This window comes from Petromyzon marinus, chromosome 46 (genome assembly GCF_048934315.1).
Source record: "Petromyzon marinus isolate PM22_M1 ecotype Great Lakes invasive population chromosome 46, UKy_Petmar_22M1.pri1.0, whole genome shotgun sequence".
Lineage (NCBI taxonomy): Eukaryota > Metazoa > Chordata > Hyperoartia > Petromyzontiformes > Petromyzontidae > Petromyzon > Petromyzon marinus.
Window position 1 is genome coordinate 14,993,095 of NC_133712.1, and position 13,266 is coordinate 15,006,360.

At 56.1% G+C, this 13,266-nt stretch overlaps 1 protein-coding gene across 1 annotated transcript in view; it reads left to right on the plus strand.

Moving 5' to 3' along the window:
• Nucleotides 1–9,476, plus strand: part of LOC116952235 (amphoterin-induced protein 3-like) — a 31,733-nt gene extending 22,257 nt beyond the window's left edge. The window contains exon 2 of the mRNA XM_032971409.2: nt 7,275–9,476. Within this exon, the coding sequence (XP_032827300.2) occupies nt 7,450–9,387 (1,938 nt within the window). The 5' untranslated portion in view covers nt 7,275–7,449 and the 3' untranslated portion in view covers nt 9,388–9,476. The remainder of the gene's footprint in view (nt 1–7,274) is intronic.
• Nucleotides 9,477–13,266: the final 3,790 nt, after the last annotated feature.

The window sequence follows — 13,266 nt, forward strand, 5'->3', positions numbered from 1 at the left end:
TCACCGTAGGGGACGTCTCTGACCCTGGTGCTACCACATTTGGCAACCTCGACGAGAAAGCAACGAACGCCGACACCGTCTGCGGCGGCAGGGCCGCGTAGACGGGGCCCCGGGGAGGTGCGGCTTCGCTCACGAGTGACGGCGGGGAAAGGAGACCCTGCAGGCCCTCTCGCCACCCACGATCACCATTCAGTCCCGGCCATTGTGAATCATTATTCACGGTGCTAAATGACGAGCTGGATTTTTTTTTTTTCTGCGGGGCAGTGCAGGGTCGGTGGTGGTGGTGGGGGGGGGGGGGAGTCGGTCGGTCGGCTGGCACGTTGCGTCCAGACGCGCTCTGTTAGCCACGAGAGGACTGCAATAACGCGGGCGCATGCGACAAGCTGCGCGGAACGTTCGACTCGAAGCCCGACGTTTCGCTCCACGCCCGACTTGACGCCGGTGCTAACCCGTAAAAGTCTCGCAGCGATAAGCTCGGGCGACGACTTTAATCAATGACATATCCTCCCCAACACCCCGCCCTCCCCCGCCCCCCAAGGATAATACAACCTCGGACTCATGTGGCACTTGAAGGGCCAAGGTGAATTCGATGTTTGAATTTTTTTTATTACTTATCCTTTAAAATGCTTTAAACAGATTCCTCTCTCAGCGTGAAACCAAATTAATTTAATAGACGTGACTTTTATTGCAGCACTTTGACACGGGGAGAAACGCACGCACGCATGAAGACTCGACATTACTTGCAGTGGGTGAATTATTCTGGGTTACAGGAAAGCGGTGCTTGTGACAAAGCCACAATTAATAATAAAAAAAACTTTTTACTCACGTGCACAGCTTCTGAACTCTTAACTAAACTATCATACCAGGTAAGGCCCACTAGGCTATACAGCTCTTTTTCAGAAGCGATCTGGCCACAAATCGCCTCAACAAAGTGGCTTAACGTGTGAACGTGAAGATTTACAGCAGCAGATGTTGATTCTAAATGTGGAGGGGAAAACCGGAGGACCCGGAAAAAAATCCACGCAACCACGGGGGAGAGCTCGCACACTCTAAATGTACAGGCGTCGCCAGGGTAGGGATCGGAACCCACGACCTCCTGTACACCAGGCGAGGGAGTTAACATCTGGTCAGCACGGCGCCCTGCCATGCTGGTCAGCATGGATTGGTAAACAGAGAGGGCGCTCAGGACCGGTTTGGACATCACAGCGACATCGACATCGACGTTAGCCGTGGCTGGGAGTGAAACTCACGCCGCCAGGTGAGTTCAGAATGCGGTGCGCAAACATCTGCGCAGTTTAACAGGCGTCGAGGGGTAGGGACCGAACCCATGGACCCTCCTGTAACACCGGGGGAGGTAGTTATCATCTCACCACCCTCGATGTTTGTCAGCTGCCCGGCTGCTCGTGGGTCGGCCGTTCGCGAGTCTGCGCCCCGCGTGAGCGCGTCGCCAAGCGACAACGAAACCCCCCCCCGGACAAAGACGCGTTCGACATTACCACCGAAAAGTAATTAAATATATCGCCTCATTTACGTGTCGCGCTATTCCCGTTTTGTTGTTTTATCCCCCCTACCCCTCCCCCACCCCGGATAATCAAAGATTTGACTGCACTGTAGTTGCTATCACTGGCCATAATGTCGCAGCAATTAGTTGCGAACAAAAAATTTAATATTGTGTTTTAATGTCATCGTTGATATCGGCAGACACTCCCCGTCTCCCCCCCCACCACCACCACCCTCTCCTCCGTCCCCAGAGATGCTGCGACAGATTTCCAGGCAGGCTCACACCAAATGCGTTCTCTCACCGGAGATGCCCTCCAATTAAGCGCCGAGGGCTGCACGTGAATGTATTGTCGTATTTATTTATTTAATTAAAAACCGCGCACGCGCGTGTCGAGCCGATGGCTTCATTGCGACCAAACGTGACGGCACTCCCAGGTGACCGGAATCAGGCGTGGCGCGTGTGAATCGCGTGGCCGGGGGGTTGCCCTCGAGTGGAAACGACGGGCGGGTGGCATTAGAGAGAGCGAGAGGGAGAGAGACAGGTCGGGCTTGAACGCTCGCTACCCCCGTGCTCTCGTGAGTCGAGTCCCAACCGAGCGCGCCACGCGCCGACCAGGCGCGACGTCGCCTCGTGTGAAGCAGCAACGCCGCTTTCAGCTCGCTGTGAACAACCGGCTCAGACTCGAGGGCAAATGCCGGACGTCTGCTGCCGGTCACTGTGTGGGTGGTGCCGCCTCTCACCGGGCCGGAGACCCCCCCCCCCCCCCCTGGTGTCACAGTCCCTGTACAAAATGCACACCAACTACTGCCCCCCCCACCCCCACCCCCACACAGACCTTCAGGCCATGTTTCCACCCCCCATATGAAAGATGCCGTGCCACCAGATTTTGCACAACCCCTACCAAGCCACCCCATTGCCCCCCCCCCCACCCCAAGTTTCTAGAACATTGCTCTCTTGGACAGAAACTCCCTTCACTTTGCTGTCCGGATATGGAACTGCCTCCCTGATGAACACATTGTCGGCAAAATCACTGATTCCGGGTCTTCAGGCCTTCAAATGCCGACCACACACACCCACCCAGGGGACATCTCCTAACTTCACCGCATGCCTTGTAGGGACTGAGTCTTTGAGCTGCAGTGAACCAATGACTATGCCGATTAGATTGACTCATTTCTGATGTGGCTGTTGTTCACAATTGCACCGCGCGAGGGTTTGCGCTTCATCGGGTCCAGCGGCAGTAACGGGGGAGCACCACTGGTGCAGTCGGTCGGGGTGGTCCGTTGACCACGGAGCGGATTTATCGAGCGCACGGAGCGTATCGATGCAGGCCCCGATTCGGATCGTAAACAACCCTTCGACTTAAAGCTTTCGTGACTGCAGTAATTCATATTCTTAGTTTTTTCGGTAAAGTCACGTTGAAGAGAAACAACAAAATAATAAAATATATATAAAACAATAAAAAATTCACACCTGAAGACGACCGTTTGAGTTATGGTCGAAACGTCGTGAGAATTTTTTATTGTTTTATATATATTTTATTATTTTGTTGTTTCCCTTCAACGTGACTTTACCGAAAAAACTAAGGATATAACCCTTCGACTGTCACAAAGAATGGCCACGTGCCCAAGACGTCACCGTGCAATATTAAAAAAATAAAAATGCTTTTAAGGGCCCGGTGTTATTATTGACGTGACGAATGTGTCGAGTGTGTTTGTTGTTAACTGTGATTGTGCAATTGTACATGGTGTTAAGATGGTCAACTGCCCACGCCGAGCTATTACTGCTTTGTTAGTTGCATTGCCTTTTGTGCCGATCGCCTTGCCATCGTTCGCTGGTCTTAACGCCGGCGAGATGAGGCCACAAAGGAGGCCTGTCCTTGCTTGGGGTGTGGGCCAATCCGTTTCAAGGGGATCTGTGAAAAAAGAGCTTCAGAGCTCTTCGGATTCCTCCAGTATGAATAAGATTCTGATCCTGAAAGCACGTTTGTTTTGCATGTTTTACCCACAGGCGTGTACGTTTCATTGCAGACTTTGATGCTATCCGAATAGGCGCTGTACTCTTTGGTGTTTGAACATCTTAACGCCTCGTGTATTATTGCCAGAGAGGGGTAAATCCTCTTCCTTTCATTCTCCTCATCTGAAATGCCGCTGTGGACGTGCGGCCCCGTGGTGAAAGACCGCTGGCCACAGTCGAACACGGGGAGCCCATTCTGAATCGCCCATCGGTGCAGAGAGGTGGCCGAATCTGCCACGGGAATGCTCCGTTGCGGTTCAATGCAGTTCTTCTCTTTGTGTTGAGTCTGTTGTCCCCCTCCCCCCAACCCCCTTCGGCACCCCCGATTTCCACGGTTGGCTACGTATGGTTGTGCGAAAGAAGTTCAACATACGTACGTTAGTTAATTGTATGCGCAGTCAATTGGAAGCCAGGATGTTGTTCTGTGGGGTTGGTGTTAAGCGAGGCAGTGATACATTGTGATCAAATAATAATGATTACAGCCCTCTGCCGATCCACTGCTGGATGAAGGCCTCCCCATCTCCTCTCTTCTCCAAAACAACATCATCCGCCATGGTCAATCCACTGCTGGACAAAGGCGCTCCCCTCCAAGTCGTCGCCGTGATTCTGCGACGCGGCGATCCGCCTAGCGCTCGCACGAGAGTCAATCTCATCGCTCTCTCTCCCTCTCCGTGGTGGACACGTACAGGTACTCTCAGGCACACCCCCTCCTTCGGCTGCTACCTCGTTGTCAGTTCTGACGACGGGGCCAACGTCCTTTCTAGACGCCCATGGTCTCTGCCCAGTGCGCACTTCATTTCCTTATCGGCCACAGCGACGTCGCCCTCGAACCCACGTGTGTCCTCAAACCCACGCGCTCCTCCTCCTCCTCGATCCTCCTCCTCCTCGCTCCTCCTCCTCGCTCCTCCTCCTTGCTCCTTGTTCCTCCTCCTCGCTCCTCCTCCTCGCTCCTCCCCCTCCTCGCTCCTCCTCCTCGCGAGTACCCAGAGTGCAACGCTCCTCACGCTTCTTTAGCCCACCAGTCTTTGTTCTACAGCCATGTGTTAGTGTTCTACAGCCCTCTGTTAGTGTTCTACAGCCCTCTGTTAGTGTTCTACAGCCCTCTGTTAGTGTTCTACAGCCCTCTGTTAGTGTTCTACAGCCCTCTGTTAGTGTTCTACAGCCCTCTGTTAGTGTTCTACAGCCCTCTGTTAGTGTTCTACAGCCCTCTGTTAGTGTTCTACAGCCCTCTGTCAATCTTCTACAGCCCTCTGTCAGTGTTCTACAGCCCTCTGTTAGTGTTCTACAGCCCTCTGTTAGTGTTCTACAGCCCTCTGTTAGTGTTCTACAGCCCTCTGTTTAGTGTTATACAGCCCTCTGTTAGTGTTCTACAGCCCTCTGTTAGTGTTCTACAGCCCTCTGTCAGTGTTCTACAGCCCTCTGTTAGTGTTCTACAGCCCTCTGTTAGTGTTCTACAGCCCTCTGTCAATGTTCGACAGCCCTCTGTTAGTGTTCTACAGCCCTCTGTCAGTGTTCTACAGCCCTCTGTTAGTGTTCTACAGCCCTCTGTTAGTGTTCTACAGCCCTCTGTCAGTGTTCTACAGCCCTCTGTTAGTGTTCTACAGCCCTCTGTTAGTGTTCTACAGCCCTCTGTTAGTGTTCTAAAGCCCTCTGTTAGTGTTCTGCAGCCCTCTGTTAGTGTTCTACAGCCCTCTGTCAATGTTCTACAGCCCTCTGTCAATGTTCTACAGCCCTCTGTTAGTGTTCTACAGCCCTCTGTCAATGTTCTACAGCCCTCTGTTAGTGTTCTACAGCCCTCTGTTAGTGTTCTACAGCCCTCTGTCAATGTTCTACAGCCCTCTGTTAGTGTTCTACAGCCCTCTGTTGGTGTTCTACAGCCCTCTGTTAATGTTCTACAGCCCTCTGTCAGTGTTCTACAGCCCTCTGTTAGTGTTCTACAGCCCTCTGTTAGTGTTCTACAGCCCTCTGTTAGTGTTCTACAGCCCTCTGTTAGTGTTCTACAGCCCTCTGTTAATGTTCTACAGTCTTCTGTTAGTGTTCTACAGCCCTCTGTTAGTGTTCTACAGCCCTCTGTCAATGTTCTACAGCCCTCTGTCAATGTTCTACAGCCCTCTGTTAGTGTTCTACAGCCCTCTGTTAGTGTTCTACAGCCCTCTGTCAATCTTCTACAGCCCTCTGTTAGTGTTCTACAGCCCTCTGTTAGTGTTCTACAGCCCTCTGTCAGTGTTCTACAGCCCTCTGTTAGTGTTCTACAGCCCTCTGTCAATCTTCTACAGCCCTCTGTTAGTGTTCTACAGCCCTCTGTTAGTGTTCTACAGCCCTCTGTTAGTGTTCCACAGCCCTCTGTCAATCTTCTACAGCCCTCTGTTAGTGTTCTACAGCCCTCTGTTAGTGTTCTACAGCCCTCTGTTAGTGTTCTACAGCCCTCTGTTAGTGTTCTACAGCCCTCTGTTAATGTCCTCGCTTCTGATCCGTAAGTCAGGGCACGGGGTCGTCCAGGGCAGGGGGTCATTGTTCACCACATTGAGGGGGGTGGTGGTGGGGGGGGGTGAACAGAGCACAGAGCAGACACATGTGCCTTAAACCGTGACTCCCCCGGAAAATCTCGTCAATTCACCGAATCGTGGAGGTGGAGGGGGGGGGGCGGGCGGAAGGCAAACCATCACGCGCCCGGGAAGGACGATCGATTACGGTCATTGCGTTGCTCAAAGTCGAGGGGCGTCCCTCCATGCAAACAGCGGTCAATGGACGGCGCTCGCCCCGTGCGGTTGGCCGTGCACCATTTTTGAAAAAGGTGATCCTAATAAAGAAAAAAAATTGGGCCAGTTTTTTTTCTTATATAGTAAGGTTGACAGTTTTGCAAAACCGAATCGTGAGGATGCCACATCGTGGGCTCTGATTCACGCGGCGTTTTCACAGCAGCCAACCAATTTAGCACCGCTCCTTAAAGTGGATGGAATTCCTCCCACGTGCAGAATAATCATCTGGCTTTGAATATACTCACTGCATCCTCAATCCAGTCAACAACATGTAAAGGATGTATACTTTATTTTTTATCCTGTCAGCAAGTAGGATATGTTTTCAAGAACGATGAGTACAATAGGAGGAATTCTGCCGTGGTGTAATGGCATGGGAGCCGCGGTGGTGAGATGTTAACTACCTCGCCTGGTATGCAGGAGGTCGAGGATTCAATTCCGACCCTGACGCCTGCTGTATATTTGAAGTTTGTGTTGTCTCTCTCTCCCCGTGGTCGCGTGCATTTTTTCTCTCCAGGTTCTCTGGTTTCCCCCTCAACATTTAGAATCAACAACGTGCGTTTAGAGAATTTGGCTGCTATACATTTCCACACGATAAGCCCACTTCGTTGAGCGATCATTTGTGATAGCCAGGTCGCTTCTGAAAAAGAGATACATCGGTCAGTGGGGCCTTCCCTGGTAAGATAAAAAATAGTTTCGTTTAGTTTATAGTTCAGTGAGCACTGCACTGCAAATCCAGAGGTCGCCTGTTCGATTTGATTTGCCGACAGCACTACCAATGGATTAACCGCCACGGTTCAGTCGATCGGCAGGTGTTGTGCGATGGGGTTAAAGTGTGGGAACTCCCAACTGTTCCAAGACGTCTGGTCGGTGTGATAGAGTCGGCAAAAAACACACGCTGCCTTCGCGAGCTCGCCCTAGTGGAGGGCCCCTTCCGCCAGCAGCGGTGTGGTGAGCAAGCAACCGCAGGGCTGCACCTTTACCATTGCATTGCTCTTTTGCAGACTGGACGTGACTTTCAATCCCGGAAGACCTTCACATCTTTCTCTCGTCAGAAAAAAAAATCAAGCAACAGCGGTACCCACGCCACCTCCGCAACCCACACCACCACCACAACCACCACCACCACCACCCACCGCGAGACAACACCACCCACCGCGAGACAACACCACCACGGACATGGAGAAGCGGAAGGCGGTGGCTCCGGGCGCGTGGGCGCCGCCCTGGCAGCTGCTGCCATCGCTGGCGCTCCGCGCTCTGCTGCTGCCGCTGCTTCTGCCGCCGCCGCCGCCCTTGGGCCCCGCCGTCTTTCGCGCCGCCGCCGACTCCGGCGACTCCGCCGACTCCGGCGCCGGCCTCCACTCCTGCCCGTCGGTGTGCGTGTGCGCGGCCGACATCATCGCGTGCGCCGGCGCCAACCTGACGGCGCCGCCGCCGAACCTCCCGGCGTTCGGCACGGCCCTCGACCTGGGCCACAACGCCATCGCGAGGCTGGGCCCGTCGGCGTGGGCCCGCAACGCCAGCCGGCTGCTCGCGCTGCGCCTCCGTGGCAACCGCCTGTCGGCGCTGGAGCCCGGCGCCTTCGAGGGCATGCCGGCGCTCGCCGTGCTCGACCTCTCCTCCAACCGGCTGGGCGCCGTCAACGGCTCGGCGCTCCGCGGCCTGGCCAGGCTGCGCGAGCTGCTGCTGTACGACAACCGCATCGCGCACTTCGACGGCACGGCCGTGGCGGGCCTCGCGAGCCTGCGCAAGCTCTACCTGGGCTGGAACCTCGTGGAGGAGTTCCCCTTCGGGCTGCTCGCTCGCGGCCAGCCGCTGCAGGACCTCGAGCTGCTGGACGTCTCGGCCAATCGGCTGAGCTCGCTGCCCGCGGGCGAGCTGGACGCGCTGTCGCCCGAGATCAAGGACGGCCTCTACCTGCACGGCAACCCCTTCCGCTGCGAGTGCGAGACCTTCATCCTGCTGCAGCTGTGGCTCAAGTGGCGCTTCAGGCCCGTGGTGGAGTACACCGACGACTTCTCTTGCTCGTACGGACCGCTGCCGCCGCCGTCGACGGCGTCCGACGGAGGCGGCGGCGGCGGCGGCGGCGGCGGTGGCGGCGCGGTGAGCGCCTGGCGCGCCGACTGGGACCGCATGAACTGCACGTCGGCGCTCGGCGACAGCACGCGCCTGCCCGAAGTGCACGCCGAGGCGGAGGACAACGTCACGGTGGACTGCGGCGGCCGGCGCCTGGCCCGCGAGGGCGGCGGCGCACGCTACATGTGGCTGACGCCCGGCGGCGCGGCGCTGGTGCCCGGCGACGAGCGGGATGGCGCCAACGCGAGCGTGCGCACGCCGCACGGCTCGCGGCTGCTCGTCCACCCCAACGGCAGCCTGAGCATCGCCCAGGCGCAGCCCAACGACACGGGGGCGTACGCGTGCGTGGTGACGGACGGCGCGCTGGCGCTCAACGAGACGGTCGAGGTGAACGTGACCGTGTCCGAGGCGGAGGAGGACCACCCCTTCAACACGGCGTTCACCACGCTGGCGGCGTGCGTCATCAGCGTCGTGCTGGTGCTCGCGTACCTATACCTCACGCCGTGCCGCTGCCTCTGCCGCCCGGCCGAGGAGCTCGACGCCGTGGCGGGAGACGACGACGGCCCCGGCGGCGCCGGCGGAGGAGGCGGCGGCGGCGGCGGGGGAGGCGGCAACGGCGACGAGTCGACGTCCAACTCGAACTCGCGGCAGAGGAACGACAGCAGCGCGCAGTACTCGAGCCTCAGCGTCACGCCCCAGCACCGCGACGACCCGCTCCCCGGCGGAGGGGGGGCGCCCGGCCGCCACAAGTTCGGCCACAACGGGAGCGGCGGCGGCGGCGGCGGCGGCAGCGGCAAACACGTGGTGTTTGCCGAGCACGGCAAGAAGGAGCCGCTCTCCGTCGTCATCGGCGGCGGCGGCGTGTCGGCGTCGCCGGCCGAAATCCACGGCAAGGGACGCGGCAAGTCGCTGGTCGGTGGTGGTGGCGGAGGAGGAGTGGAGCACCGGGCACTGGAGGAGCGGCTCATCAAAATCCAGAGGGTCAAGTCCGACTCGGATTCCATCTGCTCCGTGTTTTCGGATACACCCATCATGCCGTGACGCCACGGAGGGGAGCCGCGACGGGCGTGCGGAGGAGGAGGTGGAGCGGGAGGAGTGCGGAGGAGGAGGTGGAGCGGAAGGAGGAGGTGGAGCGGGAGGAGTGCGGAGGAGGAGGTGTGGACCGCTCGTCGTCGTCACGTTTGGACGTGGGCTCGAGCCTGAACTCGGGAAGGGAAAAGTCGTTGTGAATGTTGCGGACATGCAGCCGGATTGGAGATCGAATCCGACGCTCGTGCTTGTAAATATTGTGTAATTATATACATACGTACACACACACATATATATGAGTGCAATAGACAAAAGCGTATGTGTTCATGCTCTTATTTTTTGTTAGCTTACGAACGTGTAAGCCTGTATCCCGTTTTTGTTTTTGAAGTTATGAATGCAAAAGTCTACATCGCCCGAAGACGTCTCAGGATGGCACTTAATTTAAAACACATCAGCCTGTAATGACCAAATGCATTCCCGTGAACGCAAACAGCCCTAGACGGTTGCCGTAATATCACGCTGACTTGAGCACGGCGATTCTATTATTGTTATTTTGTCACTTTATATACCGGACGTGCCGGTGACGACCCCCTCGTAAACCGGCGAGTTGGGATTGGTGGATCACACAGAGATTGTGCCCGCTTGAGACACCCCCCCCGCCCCCAGTGTAAAAGACAGTACAGCAAGTAGACACGTGACCCATCTGCGCAGCATTAGATCGCTCTTCTCTCCAGGTTCCCCCCCCCCCACCCAGTTACCTCGCGCGTAACAAAAAAAACACCCACACACACACAGAAAAAAACGGGGTGTGGGAAAGAAAAACCATGCACGCGCGTGGGATCCCGTAACGCTAACCCAAACGCGCGTTCGTTCTCAGTTGCCCTTTAAATCGGCGACGTTTGACGCGTTTCAAAGCCGCACGGAGAATGACGTTCGCGTGGCGCCGCACGTCAGTGCGGACGCTTTGGAGAGAAGCCCGTTCGGTGATCAAACCTGGCCGGGTTTCTGTGGAACAAGTCCCTGACGAGCGGGCACACTCTTGCTGCGCTCGAGCTACGTTCGCGACAAACCGTCTGCACGGGAGTTTCCGTCGCGGCGGCCCTTAGCGGACGGAACGGAACGGAACGGAGGGGCCCAGGCGGCGCACTCAACGCTTTCGGGCCTCGCGCCAAGCCTGCGATCGGGCCTCAAAATATATTAAACAAACAACAACAACAACAAAAAAACGCCACTCCCTCGACCATCGAAGGCCGCCCCGGACTTCGGCGAGGGCAAAATCCCGCGCAATGAAAAGAAACACGATGCACGTTGCGGGGAAAATGTGCGCGCTTGAGAAATTCCCAACATCCCGAGCGGAGAGCCGCCCTTTGTTTGGGAGAAGCGGCGTGAACGCCAAAACCCGCGCGCGACAAACGGCGATGCTCAAGAGGCTGAGCACGGAACTCGTCGCCTCGCTTCCCTAGGCAGAGCGGGCGGGGGGATGAAGAGATAATTTTGCTCGTCGCCGCGAGCCACTGGCGCCTCGCTCGTATCAAGTTCCGTCCTTCCTCGGCGCCGTTCGGTGCATTCGCAGGCAGCGGCGGCTGCCTCGAGTGGCCCCGCTGGCTCCAGATCCCGGATTCTAATCCCGGTTCTGGGAGGTAAACCTCGTTCCCGAGTGGCGGTGAGTTGACGTTCGCAGCCCCGGTCACCGATGACCGAACACAAGCAGCAGCGAAAAAACCCACGTCACGTCGATTATGGTCCTACGCTCGCTTTGGCTAAGTTCCAGCGCTCAGTGAAAAATATTGCTCTTGGCGGCAGAGTGTACGAGGCAGCTCTGCACACGACTGTGTTGACCACACGAAGGGTCACTTGAAGGTAGCTCTGCGATATCCACTTCCCGTGGGACGCTGACCGACTGCCGCGCGAGACTTCCCGGACGGATCCTTCATCTCACGGCGCGAGGGTCGACGGCGCAATTCGGGATAATTTGGCGAAATAAAAAGGGGTCCCGCCGGTCAGGAGTTGCACGGCGACACAGCGAGAGCGATAAACAAAAACACGAAGCTCCAAACGGAGGCTTGAACTGCCGCGGCGGTGGCGTGCGCTCCTATTGGTGGAGGTTTGCGAGCGACAGATTAATGCCCAGCGCCAGAGTGCCACACTCATCACGCGGCTCGGAGATGGAGGCTGCTGCTGCTGATGCATTGTGGGAATCCCCACGCATCGCCCCAATGCGGTTAAGAGGTTCCTGTTGCTCTAGCGCGGTGCTTCTCAAAAACGCATTCACTCATCTCTCTCTAAATACACTAAACGATTCGGAATTAACGTGACGTAATATATATTTTTTTTTACTCAGCTATGAGGTGTTTTTTTTTGTTAGGGATGGGCGGGTGGGCATTTAGATCGTAGGGTTAAGGTACTTTAAGGTACTTACCTCACTAAATTTGTTAAATTAAATATCATAAGTAAAGGTATAAATATTGTCATTATTGTGACCCGGGACCACACTCTGAGAATCACCACTTTAGTGTTACATTAAGTCCCCTCGTGTAGCCTGTAACAGACTGTTGGGGCAAGTGCTGTTAGCGAGCGCCTATGAAGGCCGGCACGGCACACGAGGGGGTGGGTGGCCAGCACCACGCCCGGCCGTCTTTGTCTCCCTAGTGGCGATGTTTAGACGCCGTACCAGGTACTCATTTGAGGCGGAGTCCACCTAGGGGAGGCCCAGGACCGGTTCAGATAATCGTCACCGGTGTTGGCCGTGAGCGGGAATCGAACTCGGGTCGCCAGTTTCGTAGCGCAGCGTAGCGCTAACCGCTGCACCACCGCTCCCCACATCACGCGCACACACAAAGACAAAGACAAAGATCCCCCGTATAGCCTTAACAGACTGTAGGGGCAAGTGCTGTTAGCGAGCACCTATGAAGGCCGGAACGGTACACGAGGGGGTGGGTGGCCAGCACCACGCCCGACCGCCTTTGTCTCTCTAGTGGCAATGTTTACACACCGCACCAGGTACTCATTTGAGGCTGAGTCGACCTAGGGGAGGCCCGGGACCGGTTCAGATAATCGTCACTGGTGTTGGCCGTGAGCGGGAATCGAACCCGGGTGGCCAGGTTCATAGCGCAGCGCGCTAACCGCTACACTACCGCTCCCCCACACACAGTCACACACACACACCGCCACATACACTCGCTCACACAAAACAACAACACGAGCGAATACGCTAGAGAGCCAATGCGATACTGACCCCCCCCCCCCCCCCCCGGCCTAACGGGCCACGACAGCTTGATTTATCATAATTTAGACTTTCCCCCCCCCCCCCCCCCAGCAGATCGATACACAAATCGCTGACTTTGCGCAAACGTCGATTTGGCAGCGGCAGATGCTGATGATGAAAACGTTTCACGAGTGCGCACCCACGAGGCACTTGGATCCCTCCCTCTCCATCGCGCGCCAGGCGCTGGGAAGACTGATTTACCGTCACGGCGACAACGGGCCCTTTCGGTTGATAACTGAGAGGATTCCTCCGGCCGAAAGTAAAGAATCTGATTCTCGCGACATCATCCTCGCGGGGTAGACGGAAGAAGTACGGACGAGAGGAGACGCAGTGGCGATAGAGAGAGACCAAGGTAAACTACTATTAAGCTAAATTTGTTTTATTTTACCAGGCAAGGCCAACTGAGCTATGATGGATCTTTTTCAGAAACGACCTGAACACAAATGATAGCTCAATGAAGTGGCTTATCGTGTGGAAATGTATAGCAGCCAAATACTCAAAACGCGTCTTTCTAAATGTGGAGGGAAAAACTGGAAGACCCGGAGAAAATCCACACGACCACGGGGAAAGAGACACGCAAACTCCAAATATACAGGCATCAGGATCAGGATCGAATCCACGACCTC